Source organism: Ailuropoda melanoleuca, chromosome 4, assembly GCF_002007445.2.
Source record: "Ailuropoda melanoleuca isolate Jingjing chromosome 4, ASM200744v2, whole genome shotgun sequence".
NCBI classification, from domain to species: domain Eukaryota; kingdom Metazoa; phylum Chordata; class Mammalia; order Carnivora; family Ursidae; genus Ailuropoda; species Ailuropoda melanoleuca.
Genome location: NC_048221.1, coordinates 34038237 through 34056197, shown reverse-complemented (window position 1 = coordinate 34056197; position 17961 = coordinate 34038237). Strand labels below are relative to the sequence as shown.

Below are 17961 nucleotides of genomic sequence, written 5' to 3'. Positions count from 1 at the left end.
TGCATCACTGTTAATACCTACTTCTCTCACCAGACTCTAAACTCTGTGAGAGCAGAGAATTTGTCAGCCTTCCTCACTGTCTAATCTGTAGTGCCTGCCACAGGGAAAGAGCACCCCTAACTTGCTCTTAATCAATTCTTTTTTTTTAAATGTTTTTTTTTTATTATATTATGTTAGTCACTATACAGTACATCCCCGGTTTCCGACGTAAAGTTCGATGCTTCATTAGGTGCGTATAACACCCAGGGCACCATGCAATACTTGCCCTCCTTACTACCCATCACCGGTCTATCCCATTCCCCCACCCCCCTCCCCTCTGAAGCCCTCAGTTTGTTTCTCAGAGTCCATAGTCTCTCATGCTTCATTCCCCCTTCTGATTACCCCCCCTTTCTTTATCCCTTTCTTCCCCTACCGATCTTCCTAGTTCTTATGTTCCATAGATGAGAGAAATCATATGATAATTGTCTTTCTCTGCTTGACTTATTTCTTACTATCCCTAAGAGATCCCAGAGCCCGAAAGGAACGTAGAGCCAGAGAGCCCACTTCTGCCAGTCTTTCCCTCTGATCACAAAGAGGGGCGGGGCCGGACGCAGGGGGCCGGGCGCTCGGGCGCGGCGGGGGGAACGGGGGGCGGTCGGGCCCGCCCCTCTCCTCCCTCGTGCCTCCTCCCTCTCCGACCTCCACGGCCCGCGCGCACTTGGCTCCCCCGCGCCCGGTTTCCTGTTTAAGATGGCGTCCCCCGCAGCAGCGCAGGCCCGGAAACTTCTGCGAGACCTGGTGCTGCGGCCCCCGCTGCTGGTGGTCAGGTCCCAGGTGAGCGCGCCCTGTGGCAGGAGCCCTAAGGCCCTCCTCGCCGCCGCCTCTTCTTTCCTGGCGGCGAGGGCGGGGCGGCGCGGGCTCTGCAGCCCTGGAAGCGACGCGGGGAGCTGCGCCCGGGCGCCCTGGGGACCCCTAGCCCCCGCTTGGATGTGGCCCCGGGGCCTAGGGGGGCGACGCCTAGCTCTCAGCAGTGGCCGGCGTCGGTTCCCTGGGCTCACGTGGAGAGCGCTGGCGCCGCACCTGGCGCTGCGTGGCCGGTCAAGAAGTTCCTTGGGCCGGGTTTTGGAGTCCTGAGGTTTTATTACCCGCTTGGTCAGTTCAGCTTTGGAAACCTCTTGACCTCTGAGCGCATTTGTTAGGCCACGTGATGAATGTGCCTAGAAACCTAACTCAGCCGGGCTGGTATTAGTAACAAACCTCCCTGAGGAACTTTCTACAGGGTGACTGGTTTTGCAGACGTCAGGGCGCTTGAGTTGGTGAAATGTGGGGGTCAAGGAGAAAAGTTGGAAACGCGCTCCCTTCTTTCAAGGAGCACTCCGTCCCAGTCCCATCACAAACATGTCACAGCCTTGCCCCTGTCCACTTTCTTCTCCTTTATGGAGACTAGAAACCTACGGAGGCCCGGGTGCTGTTTGAGCTTGGCTTCCAGTAGATTCTCCCTTCTGCAGAATGGCAAGAGTCAAAGAATTCAGAACCCTTTGGGGAGTTTTGATTTGGTGATGACTCTTGCAGAAATCACTCAACTGCTCAATTTCTGATTCTGCGTAAATAACCTCTTTCCTCTTAAAAAAGGGCAGTGTGGGGCTCAGCCGCATAGAGCAACGTCCTTGTTCATTTTCTCATTTTTAATTTATGAGAGGCAAATTATCACTCATGCAAATTTAACCAGGATATGCATAGTATAGTTTTTAGAAAAAAAAAGAAAAGATAGCTACTAATAATTTTTTGAGTTACTCTAAGCTTTGGCTAATTATAACACATGCAAGGTTTTGTTTCCCCCCTTTTCATTTCCTGACTTCTAGTTTCTCTGTTTTTGTTAATGTAAATTTAAAAGGTGCTAATACATATTACTGTAATAGCTTTAATAGGTACTCGAGAGTATGGTGGGATAGCAAAAGGAATGACAGTTTTGTCTAATTAAAATCACTAATAACTGTTGTAATAGAGTGAGGAGAATACCTCCAGGTGATCAAGTACTATTCATTATTTGAGTGTTACAAAAAACAAGAACTGTGGTGCTAACTATGAGTGTAGACTTGAATTGATGAGAAACATGGGGCTCAGGGCAGTGAAAACTCAAGCAAAGCAAGTAATTGTGCAGAGAAACCTAAGTGTTTAGCTGAGGTGTGATTGGGCTTCCTGCCTAACCAAGAAATGAGAGCTTGAACACAACACTCTATAGAGAATCTGGGTAGGGACAGATAGCCTTGGTTTGGTAAGAAGACTAGGTGAAAGGATCCATTACCTCACTCCATCCAGCAGTGTTGATTTACATTACTTGTGGATGATGTGTTATCCTGTAAACACACGGTTTCAAAGATGAGAATTTTTTTAACTTTTGGAGAGCAGATAGCGTCCAAGACGCTGTTTTACAAGCTTGACATTAGCAAGCATCTAGTCCGACCAGCTCATTTCACAGGTGGGAAAATCGAGGCCTAAAGAAGTTCAATGACTTGTTCAAGTTTGTAAAGAGAGTTTGTGGCAGAACTGATTCCAGGGTAGTTTAAGTTTCTATTACACCAGACTGTTGCTTGGTGAGTGTAGACTTCCTCATGAAAATGCATTATTGTCAATATTTAGGTTAGTCTGCTTGCCACGTAGGAACTATATCACATCGAAGTCTTAGAACTACTGACACACTTTTATTATGTCTTTATAACCATCTTAGAATTGATAATAATGAGTATTGCTCATGACTTGTAAGGAACTCTTCAGATTCTTGGCTACCTTTTAGTATCTTTTCCATCTGAGTCTCCTTTGATGTTGTGCCTACATGTTCCCTTGACTGTGCGAATATTACAATTGAACATGACCCCCCCCCCCTTTTCCATAAAACCTAAAAGTCCTCACTAAGATCTCAGAAATCTGTTGCCATTCTTGACTCAGACCTACTTTGTACCGGACCTTAGGCAAAGCCGTTGGGTGTAAGAGGTAAAAGGCCCATTTCTGCTTTAGAGAAGTAACTTTAACCACTCACCAAGGTACTCCTAGAATGATACTTTACCCCCCCCCCCCACGCAGCTAAATTTAACATTTGACACCTATTCCTGAGGTTTAATGTCATTGACATTTTTTATTTCCTCTGCTCTTGGCTTCAGTGTTTTGACTTATGACTGATGTTATATTTTTAGAGGGCCCCCTTTAGCCACTTCTTATTTTCATATTTTTTTTATTCAGCCTATGTGGAGGACAGTACTTTTCTAGGTGCTGATATTTGGGGTTAGTGAACAAAGTAGGCAGAGTACATGACCACATTATACTTGATTTTCATAAGGGTGGGGAAGGGCTTGACTGTTCATACATAAATAATAATTTGATTTCAGCCAGGCACAAAGGCTATGAAGAGAATAAAACAGGATCATGGGATGGAGAATGACTAGCTTAGCCAAGAAGGTGAGTGTAGATTAGATGGTCATGGGAAACCCAGTTTGACAGAGTTGGGTTTTGTAGTTTTGTTTTGGTCTAATTTTTTTTATTGCAATATAATGCATGCACTAAAAATGTACATACTATAAGTGAACAGCTTGATGAGTTCTCACAAATTGAACATGCCCAGGTCACCAGATCCAGATAAAAAAAACTCATCATTTAGCAGTAACCCAGAGGGCCCCCTGGTGCTCCTACTTGTTGCTACCTGCACCCTGGAAAGGGTAACCAGTCCCCACACTTACACCACCATTCCACAGTCTTGTGCCTTTTTGTACTTTATGTAAATGGAATTGTACAATGTGGACTCGCATTCTCAACATTATGTTTATGAGATTCTGGAGGTGACTTTTTGATATTTGAGCTGAGAACTGAGTAACGAAAAGTAGCCAGCCAGATGAAAGTCTGGGAGAGAGTTTATTGGGCAGAGAAGACAGTAAGTGCAAAGACCCTGAGGAGGGAGTGAGCTCAGCGTGTCAAGTAGTTAAAGAGGGGAGAGCGGTGGTACTAATAGTAGTCTGAGGTAGATGGGGCCAGATCCTGTGAGGATTTGCAGTGTCTGATAAGGAGCTTGTAAGAGCCTAGAGTGGTTAAGTGACTTGCCCAAAATTATTTAGCTTGTAAAAAATAGTTGGGTCTGAACCCTAGTCCTGGTTGCTGAAGACAAGACATTTAATCACTGTACTGTATACTTCTTATTATAGACCTGGGCTGGCTTTGAAACTTTTAGAGAGAATGTTCTGCGAACTCAGCACCCCAGTGAAGATCTAACCATTGGTAGGGCTCTTTTCACAGTTAAAGGCCATGTTGCCATGTCCAAATAGTCAGCTAGGAGAACAGGGTGCTGCATTACATGGCAGTGTGATGTATAGCAAGGCACGGCCATGGTGGGCACAGAGATTGTGACACAGAGCCCATTTCATCGGTCATGTCTTAGGGGAAATCTTGGTTGAGGGCACAGTTTAAATTTTAAATAGCTAATGGTAATTCTAAACATGATATTGTTGCCTTTTTTGTACATTTTCCCTCTCATAATGGCAGGGTGAAGTTCATAGAGCTGCTCTGTTGCAAGAGAAGCAGAGACACTGGGAAATACTGCCCGCCAGGTCCCCAACTGTAGAATCGTTGTGCGGTTCTCTGTGAAGCCCAGAGCTTCTGTCCAGGAACTGAGAAAGGAACAATACTGTCAGAGGAATCTGGTTAGACCCATGCCCTTGCTCTTGTGTACTTTAAAACGGATGGCTCCAGCTTAATTTTCTCCTCTCTCAGGTCGTAGGAGGAGAAAGATGGATGCGTGGCTTTTAGAAGTGAAGGACTAAAGGTTCTGCGCAAGTCCTTCTCAGCTAAATGAGGCTGTGGAGGCCGTGCTTGGAAGTTGTGACTCACCTATATGTGCCTTCTTGCCTAAAAGAATAAGGGTTTTTGTTTTTTGTTTTTTTTTTTTTAAGATGAAGTACAGCTGCAGTTTCTGCTGTTAGAAAAGGATATCTATCTCAGATAATTTAGATGCTGAACTATTCACCTTCTGTGTGGGGAAGACCTTTAAGTGTCCCAAATTGGTTTTGTTTACTGTAAATGAAACTTATCTTTTATGGGCGAGTGGTGGAGTGCACAGACCCAGAGTAGTGAGAATTTTGCTGCCTCCGTATCCTAGCCCAGTTTTGCAGGCACAATGCCCAGAAAGTCCCTGAAATAATGTCTTGTATTTGGGGGAGGAAGAGAAATTATGTAAGTAACCTCAGATCATTTGTCCTTCAATTCTCTTTACTACTCAGGGTGGTATTGTCAATTGATCTATCACTTTCTGTTACTCGATGGAAATATTTTGTCTGAAGAGCTTGAGAGACTTGTACACGTTTGAGCAGATGGTAAAATCAGTATACTAATGACATTTTGGGAAATAATACTCAAGTTGGTCTGGTGAAAAAGATGAAAGTGGGGAGGGCATTCCAGGGGGGAGTGGGCTGCAGGCAAAAGCAGAGGGCAGAGAGAAGGTGGAGAGATTAGAGGAGTCATTGTCACCAGTTTGGTACCGAGAAGAAGAGGAGGGCTGATGGTGATCGTTTAGGCAAATGAGGAAGGAGGATGGGCTGTAGAAAGCCTAGAACTCAGCATGTATAGAACTCCATAACCCAAAAACCAAGCAAATACTGTTCCTTTAGTTCATTTTCTGAGCACTTAATCTGTGCCCGGTGCTGTTTGGTGTAAGCTCCCTGGAGGTGGAAACTATGTTGGCTTGTTCTTCCCTGTAAATCCACTGCTTAAGAGAATTCTGAGCATATAGATGCACCTCATTAATGAATGCTGTATGGCCGAGTGAATGCAGGAAGGAGATACCGGGGCTACTCTCAGGGGGCTCATAGTTTGGTGGCAAAATTGGCATGTAAACCAATAACTATACTAGGCAGGAGAGCTGTGTTGCCGGTCTTCTAAGGCACTGCTTGTTCGTGCACTGGGGCACGTGCCGTGCCCTCCCTCTGGAGCATTGTTCCCTATGATCTTGGGCGGTGTTCCCTTCCTTCATTCACCTCTCCCATTCAGTGTTAGACCTTCAGACCGGGCTTTCTCCAGTTATTTTATCTGATTCTCCTCCTCCCCGGGGATTATTCTCTGCTCCTTTCTTGCATTATTTAGTAGTTTACCTGATGGTTTACCCTGTGTTGTTTGTTTTTGTATTTATTTACGGTTTGTGTTCCTCCCTCTCCTACAAATATAAGATTGAAAGCTCTGTGAGGCCAAAGATTTTCTTACACACCGCTGTTTCCCCAGCTGGCCTGACTAGGTAGTCAGGAAGGTTTCATGGCCTCCATGAGTGGGCGGGGTATGCAGAGAAGAGCCAGAGGCAGGTAAAGTAACAGAAGTTGAGCCATGATGCAGATAACTGAGTCAAGAAAGGAAGGAAGCGGCTGTAGAAAGTCTGCTTGTGAAAGGGCTTTCCTAATAGGACTGGTCATTCCTCATGTGCCAGAGATCCGTGCAGAGTGAGCTCTACACGTGATTTCTTTAAGCCTTGCAACATTACCGCGGAGGCGATTGGACTGTCTTCGTGATACATGTAAGGGAACAGGCATACAGGGGTCACAGAGTCACCTGCTTAAAATCACAGTGCCCGGGAGTCACCTGCCTCATGCTGACAAGCCGCTTAGGCTGTTAAAACATTAAACTGTAATGCTAAAGGATCCTGCGTGGGCTGAACCGTCCAGTTGCACCGATTGCTTACATTTGCCCATCTCTTTGCCCCAGGCGGCAGGCACCTTTGGTCGTTTGGGCTTGTGCTGACTTAGGTGTAATAATCAGTGCCGGACGGTTGTCTTCTCCAGGCTCTTATCTGCCTCTCTCCTCCCCTGGCTTCAGAGTCTGGGAAACAGAGCAACAGAGGAGAAAAGGGTATGAGTTCTGCATTTAAACAGAACTAAGTTGAAATACTGGGCCTGCCAGGTTCTTGCTTTGCAAATTATTATACTTGGCTGAACCTCTATTTATTGTTCTCTGAAAAGGGCTAATTCTCATAGATGGTTACAAAGAGTACATTTGACATTATAATGATATAGTTGGCTCACAATGATTAATTCTGTTGCAGTGAATTTGAAGCTAAATTTACTTTCATTTTTTTTAGGCTTGCTTAAGCTAGAAACATTTTTCTTTCTCAGATCTGATAAACATGTGTTGTTTGCTGCCATCTCAGGGTTAGGCTCTGGCTTGGTGTTTCCATGTGTTTGATTTCACTTAATCCTTGCAACAACCACGTGAGACGAGGTGATTTCTTTCCGTTTACATCTGGGGAACTTGAGGCTCAGAGAATCCAAAGCCTGCCTCCTGGGCCCCAGTTGTTCATTATTGTGCAGAAGGCATGAAGTGAAGATATGTAGAGGCCCAAGGTAGCAGTGGGGAAGGTCTCATGGGGAGCTCATTTACACCATCCTGGATGTGGGTCATTCCAGAAATGCTTGCACATCTTGGTGTTGACTTAGTAGTGGTGGCTTCTGGACCTCATGTACGTCAAAGGTTTGGGGTGAGGGGCATTTGATGACTAGACCTTGGTCAAAACATGTACCAAAGGGCAACCAGCACACGCCCTTTGCTGTCTGCACAAGTGCAAAGCACTTCCTGGAGGGTTTCAAGAATGTTGGAGAAGCTGTGAAATTGCATTGCCTTTGCAGGGTGGGCTTTGGGGAATGCTAATGGAGGATGGAGTTTCCTGGTATTCTGAGTTCAGACTTTGATCAGTGTGCTGATGTCATGGCCAGCTTTTACCTCTTTCTAGAAAAGGTTCCAAAAGAATAGCACTTCACCAGTCATGAAGGCATACATTTCTAATGTGTAACTCTAAAATTTATTTTAAAGTTGGGGTGATTTGATGTAATGTAAAAATTGATCCTGAAGACCTGGCAAAGCATTAGGAGTAGGTCTGTGTAAGTGTGGGACCTGTGAGTGGGGGTGGGATGTGGGTCTGGCCTCTCTTTTCCCACCACTCTCCACTTCTCCATGTGCTTGATCCATTTCCATTTTTGGGCTATCTGAGTCCCAGGGTTGTGACGCATGGGTAATGAGGAATTTCAGGAGGGATTTTGAGCTGTCCTGTGGATTTTGAGGTGGGGGAGCAGTCAAGAGATGAGGCTGGAGACAGAAGCAGGGGCAGGCACCATTCTGCTGATCCTGGTGAGTCTGGTAGTGGAGTTAAGGTTTGTTCTTGAGGGCAATGGGGAGTCCCTGAAGAGTTTGAGAGTGAGGCGACAGGGGCAGTTTTATGCTTTAGAGTACCCTTTCTGTATATAAGATGAAGAGGGTTAGAGGAATCCAAGCATGGAGATCATTTGGGAGACTGTTGAACTGATTCAGGGCCAGTAGTAGTTATGTCAGGAGAATATGTGTAAATCAGGACTGGGATCAGACTGCCTGGGTCTAAGTCTTGCCTTCAACACTGATAACTTTTGTGGTCTGTAACAATTATACATTTTTTAGAAGATTTTATTTATTTATTTTAGAGAGAGAGAGTGTGTGTGCATGAGTGCAAGCAGAGGGAGGGGCAAAGGGAGAGGGAGAGCCAGAATCTCAAACAGGGTCCAAGCTGAGTGTGGAGCCTGATGCGGGGCTTGATCCCATGACCCTGAGATCATGACCTGAACCCAAATCAAGAGCTGGATGCTTAATTGCACCCCCCAGGTGCCCCAACAATTACATATATTACCGAAAGATTAACTTTTCCTCATTTCAGTATCTCTGCGAACTGAACTTTTTTTGCACACTTGTAATTGATTGACAGGTTTCTCTCTCTTTTTTTTTTTTCCCCTCCAATGATACATAAAATGGGAGAAGATGGGGGCTTGGACCAAACTTAGGGTGACCGCATAATTTATTGTCCATTGCCAAATTGGGATACCTTAAGAGTGAATGTGAGCACTGTGAGTAATTACACTAGGTCAGCAGGTATAACAGAAACCCAGACTGTCTCTGGAAAACCCTAACTGAATTGGACTAAATGTTGGTAATGGGGGTAGGAGAGAGAGATTGGCATTATTAAGGCAGTAGACTGGAGAGGAGCCACAGTTTCCATGCTGGGTCCCCCTTGCTGGCTTCTCCTTATCCTGTGCTGAAAGCAAAAGGGTGATAAAAGGCTGTTTACCATCCCTGAGTGGAGAGGGTGTGAGGAACCACTCTAGTTAAAAAATACCTTGCTTATCTTTGCTCATAGGACCATGTACTTTGTCCCTATGCCCAAGTGTTCTCTGGACACCTTGTTATGGCCTCAGGAAAGGAACATGCAAATAAAAGAAGAGAAATAGAAAGCCCTGTAAATCTTCCTGCCTTACCAAGCACAGGTTTCTAGACCTGAGCACTGTGACAGTGACACATTTTGCCAAGCTTCAAGCCTTTTCTGATGTTAATGACATCCTGCCTCTGTTGAAAAGGTGCAGCCTGGCTTCCTTATTTCCTTCTATGCTCAGTCTTGTGTGGGTGGTGCTGTTGCATCTTAAGTCCACTTTGGTTGAGAGAGACCCTGCTTAGACATATCTCAGGAAAAATAAAAGGTTTATTGAAAGGGACATGGACTAGAACTCAAGACTAATCTTCCTTGGTGTTGGCTGTTCTGTGCCTTTACTGTAACTGGTCACTTATCATGGTTACATCTCTTTATAACTTGTATCTGCACCTGATTTTTTAGAATTTTATTTAAATTCAATTAATTAACATATAATGTATTTTTAGTTTCAGAGGTAGAGTTCAGTGATTCATCAGTTGCATGTAACACCCTGAGCTCATTACATCATGTGCCCTCCTTATTGCCTGTCACCCAGTTACCCCATCCCGCCTACAGCAACCCTCAGTTTGTTCCCTATAGTTAAGAGTCTCTTCTGGTTTGTCTCCCTCTCTGATTTTGCCTTATTTTATTTTCCCCTCTCTTCCCTATGATCCTCTGTTTTGTTTCTTAAATTCCATATGAGTGAAATCATATAATTGTATTTCTCTGGTTGACTTATTTTGCTTACCCTCTAGTTCCATCCAGATTGTTGCAAATGGTTAAGATTTCATTTTTTTTATGGCTGACTAATATTCCAGCATTCCATTTTATACACACACACACACACACACACACACCCTGCATCTTCTCTATCCATTCATCTGTTGATGGACATGTGGGCTCTTTCCATATTTTGGCTATTGTGGACATTGCTGCTCTAAACATTGGGGTATCAGCACATGGTTTTGATTGTCCATTCCCATGCCCACTATAGCCCCCTGTCCCCAAAACATCATTCAGCTTCTTCTGTCTCCCGGAATGTTATACTTCTAATAAGAAAATCTCATTTGTCTAGCTCATCCTTTTGTATTCAGGTTTAGATCACTGGCCAGCTGAAAATTGACTATTTTGCATAAGGTGTTTTTCTCCATCCTACAGCACATGGCTGAGGTGGGAAGGTTTTAGGAACAGCACCATGGCTCCCCCAGTAGCAGAGCTCAGGCCTGATCCATTTAGAGCATCATGATGTTTTCCATTCTTCATGAACAGCTGCTGACCTTTCTTCTTTTCTCCAAGATCACATGTTCATGGTTGCTTTGTTTTCTTTTTCACATTTCCAACTTCCTAAAGATTTTCTTACCATTCACCGTTTTGATCTGTTTTGGGTTAATTTATCAGACTTGAAGGTGATGGCAGTGGGCCTTGTTTTAGACTGTTTTCTTATGATTAAAATGAAGAGTATTTCTTAGGAAGGAATTACTAAATGGGAAAATGGGATGTCATGAGAAGTCAGCTCATTTATCCAAATAGCCAACGAGTATTTCAAAAATACATATAGATAGTGGGCTTCATACAGGCCCAGAACACTTCCTCAGCTTTGCTTGAAACAATATTCTGAGTTGAAATTACTCAACTTCTCTTAGTTTACCTCCACTTTATGCTTCCCGAAGAGTATTTGTTTGGATCTTTTGGCCACCACTCAATAATGAGCTTCTTATTGGGCAGGGCTTCCTGTAAGCCACCTGCAGAGGCTGCTGGTTCCCACATTAGTCCCTGGTGCAGTCAGCTGGGACTCGGGGCAGCGTTCATTTCATTCAAACCCATGGCCTTGCGATAATTATTTACGTATTTTATTTTTAAGACACTTTTCCCCCTACATGTCAACATCTCTGTATTCCAGATATGTTTTTTACCAGTGTCATAGATTGATTGGCAAGTTTTTCCCAATGGTACATAAAAGTGGTACAAAACTTTGTTGGTTGTAAAATTTGATGAAATTACTCTGTGCCTGAGTTTCCTCACCTGCAAAATGGGGAGAGTTACAATACTCACCTCTCAGGGTTGCACTGAGCAGTAACTGAGCTCATGTACCCTCTTAGCACTGTGCCTTAAATTGTCAATACATATTAGTGATTGGTTTAGGGATTATTATTGCAAACTAGAATCAGAAAGGCTTTATTTTCATAGATCTTTTCCCTGCCTTCCCTGTAAATCCCCTCAGTGCCTCAGTTTGCAAGGAAGATGAGCAATGGAAGCCCAGAGTAGAGAATCGGAAAAGTCAAGGTAGGCAATTACATGAAAGGAAAGAGAGAGTCTCCTTGTGGTGCCTTGTGTGTGCTCAGGAATAGAGGAATAAAATGAAATCTCTTGGGAAAAGGACTTTCTTGCTGTCAGCACTGATTGGGAGATGTTTAGCCTTATCAGAAAATTCTAGTTTTTGCCAGATCAATGGGGATCTCTTCACATTTGTATAAGGAAACTCCGGTGTCTTTTGTGTGTTGCCCCCATCTTCTGATCCTGCTCTCCTAATTGCTGTCAGGATGATGTAGTTACAACAGCCTGGACTTTGAAGGACTTATTTGGGTTAATTTACCTTTGAAAAAGGGAGGAAAACCACATTGAATATGCACTCTCATTCCAGCCTTAGGGCTTCCATAGGCCTTAAATAAGTAATATAAAGAAAGCTGAAAGTTATTAATTATTTTTGATTAAGGGGATAAACTATTAATGGCGAGTATTTCTTTGTTATGATTCAGAACTCTTTTTAAAGTGATGTATCAGTAAGTCTGAAAACCAACAATATAGGGAAAAGAAGAATGAATTTTTCAGTTGTTAACTTTTTTTATAATTAGCATGAAAACATAAATGTGCTATTTGGCTAATTAGAAAAACTAGATAAATTTTGAGATAGTGAAGTTGTAAACCGATTATTCTCACTAATTTAAAAATGATTGAGAAGGGTTGAATGACAAGTGTTGAGTAGTCTCCTTTGAAATGGATGCAGAAGTCTTAGGATTGGTTCTTTGGGGAGGCTGAGCCTAGGGGTGTAGATTCTGACACCAATTCAGATGTATGGGTTTTCTAACACCACCAAGTGATTCTCTGAGGCCAGTTGAGTGTCCTTATAATTCAGCTCCCTTCTGGCACTGTTTACAGGAGATGACATCAGATCCCACATGTTAAGGACTCAGTCCTAAAACTTCTGGCCTCCCCCTGCCAATCTCAAGTCCAGATTGTCACCTGTGCTTCTGACTAGCCATAGATTGGAGGTCCCCTTGATCCCCTCCGCCTCAGGTTCCATCAGTTTGCTAGAGCAGCTCATAGAACCTAGAGAAACATTTTCCTTAGTAGATTACTACTGGTTTACTATAATAAAGGATATAACTCAAGAACAGCCAGGTGGGAGAGACGCCTGAGGCAAGGTATGTGAGTAGAGTTGAATAGCTTCCATGCTCTCTGAGCCCACCACTCTCCCCAAAACTCCATGTGTTCACCAACTCCGAAGCTCTCAGAATCCCATAGGTCAGGGATTTTTATGGAGGCCTCATACATAGGTATGACTGATTAAATCTTTGGCTGCTGGTGACTGAACTCAATCTCCAGCCCCTCAGACCTCCCCTAAGAGGGATGGGACCGAAAGCTCCAGCCCTCTGATCACTTGCTTGGCTCCCCTAGCAACCAGCCCCCATCCTTACATGAAAGTCACCTTAGGTGGGGTCCAAAAGTCACCTTGTGCACATAACAAGAAGATACCTTTCTCACTCTCATCACTTAGGAATTTCCAGGAGTTTTAGGAGCTCCATACTAGGACCGTGGATAAAGTCCAAATATGCATTTCTTATTACAAATCACAATCTCACAGGGACTTTTAGGATTGGAGTACCAGATCCAAAACTCCTAGCAGGGCATATTGTGAATGTAATGGATGCTTTCTTTTTTGTCCGATAAAGGTTTATGGTGAGGCTTTTCTGAGTATTATAAAATTGATTTTATAACTATATTTTATATAAAATATAATTTTAATGTGGGGGAAAACTTACACAGTTAAGCTTCAGATAGAGATGAGAGAAAATTATTGTTTCCTTTTCCATTAAAGGGCCACAAGTGAGTATGACATTTCATTTATCTTAATATTGGCAGCATGTCAGTAATGTTGTGTCTACAGTAATCCATGAGTTACAGTATTTCTTTCTTGAAGATATTTTGTTCTCTGCTACAGGATGAATCTATTTCCCCCCTAACATACTTCAAAGTCTCTTTTAATAGGTCAGAAAAGAATCCCTTTACTGGAACTTTGAAGTTTTAAATAAGCAACATTGTTGTAATTTAAGTAAAATTAATTATGAATGCAAAGCAGTGATTTTGTGATTGAATTTGGAATGTTAAGGGAAAGTAGCAAAGGAACTGCATTTTTTATTCAAAATTTGACCTTGCAAATGTCTTTTATGTCTCTGAAACCTTGTTTTTGCTTCCCACGTTTCTGAAGGTCCTAAAAATATGAATGTATATATAGTTTTTAAATTTTTATTATTTACTTTTTTATTGTGATAAAATACATATAACATAAAATTGTCATTTTAACCATTTTTAAGTGTATCTCTTTGTAGCATTAAGTACATTCACATTAAGTACAGTGTTGTGTAGCCATCACCACCATCCATCTCCAATTTTTCATTTTCCCCAGCTGGAATTTGATACCCATCACACGCTAGCTCCCCATTTCCCTCTTCATCAGCCCCCTGCAATCTTCCATTCTGCTTTCTGTGTCTGTGAATTTCTCCACTCTAGGGACCTCATGTAAGAGAAATCATACCATATTTGTCCTTTGTGACTGGCTTATTCCATTTAGCATAATGCCCTTAAATCTCATCCATGTGGTAGCAAGTGCCAGAATTTCCTTCCTTTTTAAGGCTGGATTATTCAATTTTATGCGTAAAATGGTATGTTTATACATATGTGTAACATTTTGTTGACCCATTCATTCATCAGTGAACACTTTGGTTGCTTTCACCTTCTGGCTATTGTGAATAATGCTGCTATGAGCATGAGCATACAATGAATATATATTTTATGTTAACGTTCTCCTAAGTAGAAATGTTGTCTGGTGAATAGTTGGAGCTACATTTCCTGTTTCCCATGTCTGGTTAAAATGTTTAAGAAATACCTTTACTGTTAATAGTCTATTAAATATTCATATTCTTTTATTCTTCCAGTGAGTATTTGTTAAATGCATAATAGGCACACTTATTAGGCCCCAGAGATGGTGGGTTGGTAGGAAACTTGGGCTTATGAGGTCGTTGCTGCCTTTAAGGAATGTATACGGGTCTAGTGTGGTGGAGACCACTGAGAAATGCGCGTTTGTAGGGAGAGGTGCATGGTGTTCTTGAGGGCTTCCAGGGCTCTCTGGAATGCAGCTGTAGCATTTCTCTGGAACTCACCTACGCAGGGGCTGTTCATAGCGTCTGTTTGGATAACCTGAAGTTGAGTACACGTAGGAATAGACCCCGGACATTTCTCAAGCACATCTTGTGGGCTGAGCCTGGTGTTGTGCACTTGAAGAGTATTGTCTCATTGAGTTCTTATTTCTACCCTGCGAGGTTGGCATTCTTATTGCCATCACCAAGCCCATTTTAAAAAGCATACTGGTTCAGAGACTTTACACAGAGCTGTTGTCACAACTGTTGTCCCACACAGCTCCTTGGGTTGCCACTCACATTGGTCTGTTCAGTTGTGCCTGTCATGGGTTGAGTGGTGTTCCCTCCAAAAACAAATTTATACCTTCAAGGCCTAACCCGTAGTACTTCAGAGTGTGATCTTATTTTGAGATAGGATCTTTACTGAGATTATCGAGTTAACTGAGGTTACTGTGGTGAGCCCCAATCCAGTAAGACTAGTGTCCTTATAAAAAGGGGAAATTTAGACAACATGAAGAAAGAGATCATGACGATGCTTCTACGAGTCATGGAACACCAATGAAGGCCAGCAAAGCACCAGAAGCTAGGGGAGAGGCATGGAAGGCAACCAGCCCTGATCCCACCTTGTTCTCAAAACCTTGAGGCAATGAATTTCTTTTAAGCGCCACTGTCTGTGGTGCTTTGTTCTGGCAGCCACAGGAAATGAACATAATAATGCCTTTTGGTGTTGTGCGGTATGCAAGTTTCTCAACTCACTGTGAACTTTTCCACCTGGACCCTTTTGGCATCCTTGAGCTTTCCTAGAAATGCACATTTTTTGTAGGTGCTTGGAAAGCCAGCTCAGGGACCATGAATACAAGTTGTCTTGCTTTATGCTTCATATACTTGTTTTTGAACGAAACATTGTTTCCCACTGTATTATTCACCAGTGTTGGTTTGAGAAGCTCTGACCATTTCTGAAAGATCAATTTAAAGCAAGAAGAGCTGCAATGGAGAGAATATTCCAAGGAATGGGGTACAAGCTCTGATAACGCTTCCTAAATAGGAATTCTAGAAATATTTTGAACTGCAGCAAGAAATTGAATTGAATACAGAGACTTACTTATTCAGATGTGTCAGTTCTGGTATTTTTCGTGTAGCTTAAGTGGAAAACAAGCCTCATTATTTTTTGATCTCACCTAGGTCTTAACCATTCTCTATTCAGACAGCTCATCCAAGGTTAAACAAAAAAACTACATTTTAAAATTTAGGTACAGGCCTTTTAAAAACAGTTACATAACTTAATCCAGCTGATTTTGTAATCAGAAGCATAACACCAAGCACTGTTTTTCTTCAGTACTATAAAGTTGAAATTTAAGAATAATCAGCATGCAATCAAAAGCTGATTATAAGTGAACAATAATGAATATAAAAGTGAAATCAATTCTGAGGGTTATAATGAAAGAAAAAAAGGAGTAATAGCAGTAGTTGAAAAAGGAAAGTAATAAAAAGAGGTTATGCTAATAGGCAAATAGTGGATGAAAAATCAGTCAGCGGCAATGTTCCATGGAATTCTCAGAGAGTTTGGGGTAGAATAGGAGAAACAAAGATTATAAGAGAGTAAAATTGTATATACTTGTATAGACTTATTGCCAAAGATGAAGTCATCTAGGAAAAGTCGTGAGTTTTAGGAATGAATCACATCTGGTTCTAGATGCTGACAGGTGGCATGGAGAAAAAGTTCAGTTGTATCCCATTCTAGCCCACTGATCAACTATGTGGCTTCAGGTAAGATTTTCAACTTCTCTGAGACTTAGCTTCCTCCTTAAATGGTTTAACGTTTATTGTACATTGGTTATGTACCAGGAATTATGCCACGTGCAAGGTGCATACACAACATGGCTACTAAAGCAACGTGTCCCAGAGTGCAGAGAGCACACCACTGGCATTGTGCAAGACCAGGTGATACAGGGAGGCAGCGTCAGATACCAGTGCATCACAGAGTGGGAAGCTACTCTTTTAAATATCTTTGAAATCTTACGATTTCGTCAAGGAGAATTTTCGGTCCTGTGCCAATGTGCTTTTAAGATCTTCAGCTCAGGACTTTTTACCTGGACCAGCCAGAGCTAAATCCCTTTTATTTTTTTACTGTATTAATGTTACCTTCTTAGGCAAACAACGTAGGTACTTGTTTAAAGTAAAGTTCCTTAATGAGCTAAAACCGACCACATAAAGAAATTGGTCATGGTATTAGTGTTTTGTGGATATAGCAGGAATTGTGTGTTAGCAGTTGTAATTTGGAAATCTTTGAACCAGAGTCACCTTTAAATTTCTCTCAGTTTGTGTTCCCTGGTAGCAGTTAGTGAGAAAAGGATTCATGTGAAAGTAATTTTTTGGGGGAGGTATTTCCAGGAAAGTCTGGAAGGGGATCAGGGAAGTTGAGCCAGTAGGAGAAGGAGCATAAGGACAGTGTGTTATTCAGCTGAGAATCAAGGAAGGCAACATTGCTTTTATTTGACAGGGAAGACTCGGACCTGGTGTATGTACGTTACACACTGGAGTTGGGACATGGTGTATGTATGTTACACACTGGAGTTGGGGCATCGTGTATGTACATTACACACTGGAGTTGGGACATGGTGTATGTACGTTACACACTGGAGTTGGGACATGGTGTATGTACGTTACACACTGGAGTTGGGACATGGTGTATGTATGTTACACACTGGAGCTGGGGCATCGTGTATGTACATTACACACTGGAGTTGCTCCCAGTAGGGGCAAGGGAGTTGGGGTATTTGTACATCCTCATCCCTCCCATCAGTATAAAAATGCCCAGGCACTTGTGGTTCTTCGTGATCAAGGGGAAGTTGGCATCAGTACCCCATGACAGAGGGCCCTGGGGTCTGGGTACTGGGGGTGGGCGCACACAGGGACTGTGTGGGGGGGATGTGAGGTCATGTGGGTGGAGCCCCAGTAGCACCTGCTGTAGGTCTGTTCCAAGTGGCATGTAAGCCATGTTAGCTTTGTGCATTGGACATTTACTTAATCCTTCATGCCTTGGTTTCCTCATCTAGGTTAGAATAGCAGTAGGAAAACTTTTAATTCTTCTGATGAAATTCTAGAATATGAGAATGGTTAGATATCTTTGACATTATCTCTTACATGATAAAGCAACTGAATTGCAGAGAAGTTAAATGTGGAAGACCATTTGTGCTGCCTGGGTTATGTATGGCAGACACTTGAACCCTTGTCCCCTATTCCAGGACATTTACAGCTTCTAGCTCAGGTGATGTAAATGTATTTGGGTCTTTGGATATATTTTATTTTTGATATAAACTCAGTGGTTTGTGTCTCTACATG

General features: G+C 42.7%; 1 protein-coding gene across 1 annotated transcript in view; it reads left to right on the top strand.

Annotated features, from left to right (window-relative positions):
* Positions 1 to 661: 661 nt before the first annotated feature.
* SUCLG2 (succinate-CoA ligase GDP-forming subunit beta) overlaps positions 662 to 17961 on the top strand; it is a 280881-nt gene continuing 263581 nt past the window's right edge. Inside the window, exon 1 of the mRNA XM_034658624.1 lies at positions 662 to 813. Coding sequence (XP_034514515.1) covers positions 730 to 813 — 84 coding nt within the window. The 5' untranslated portion in view covers positions 662 to 729. The remainder of the gene's footprint in view (positions 814 to 17961) is intronic.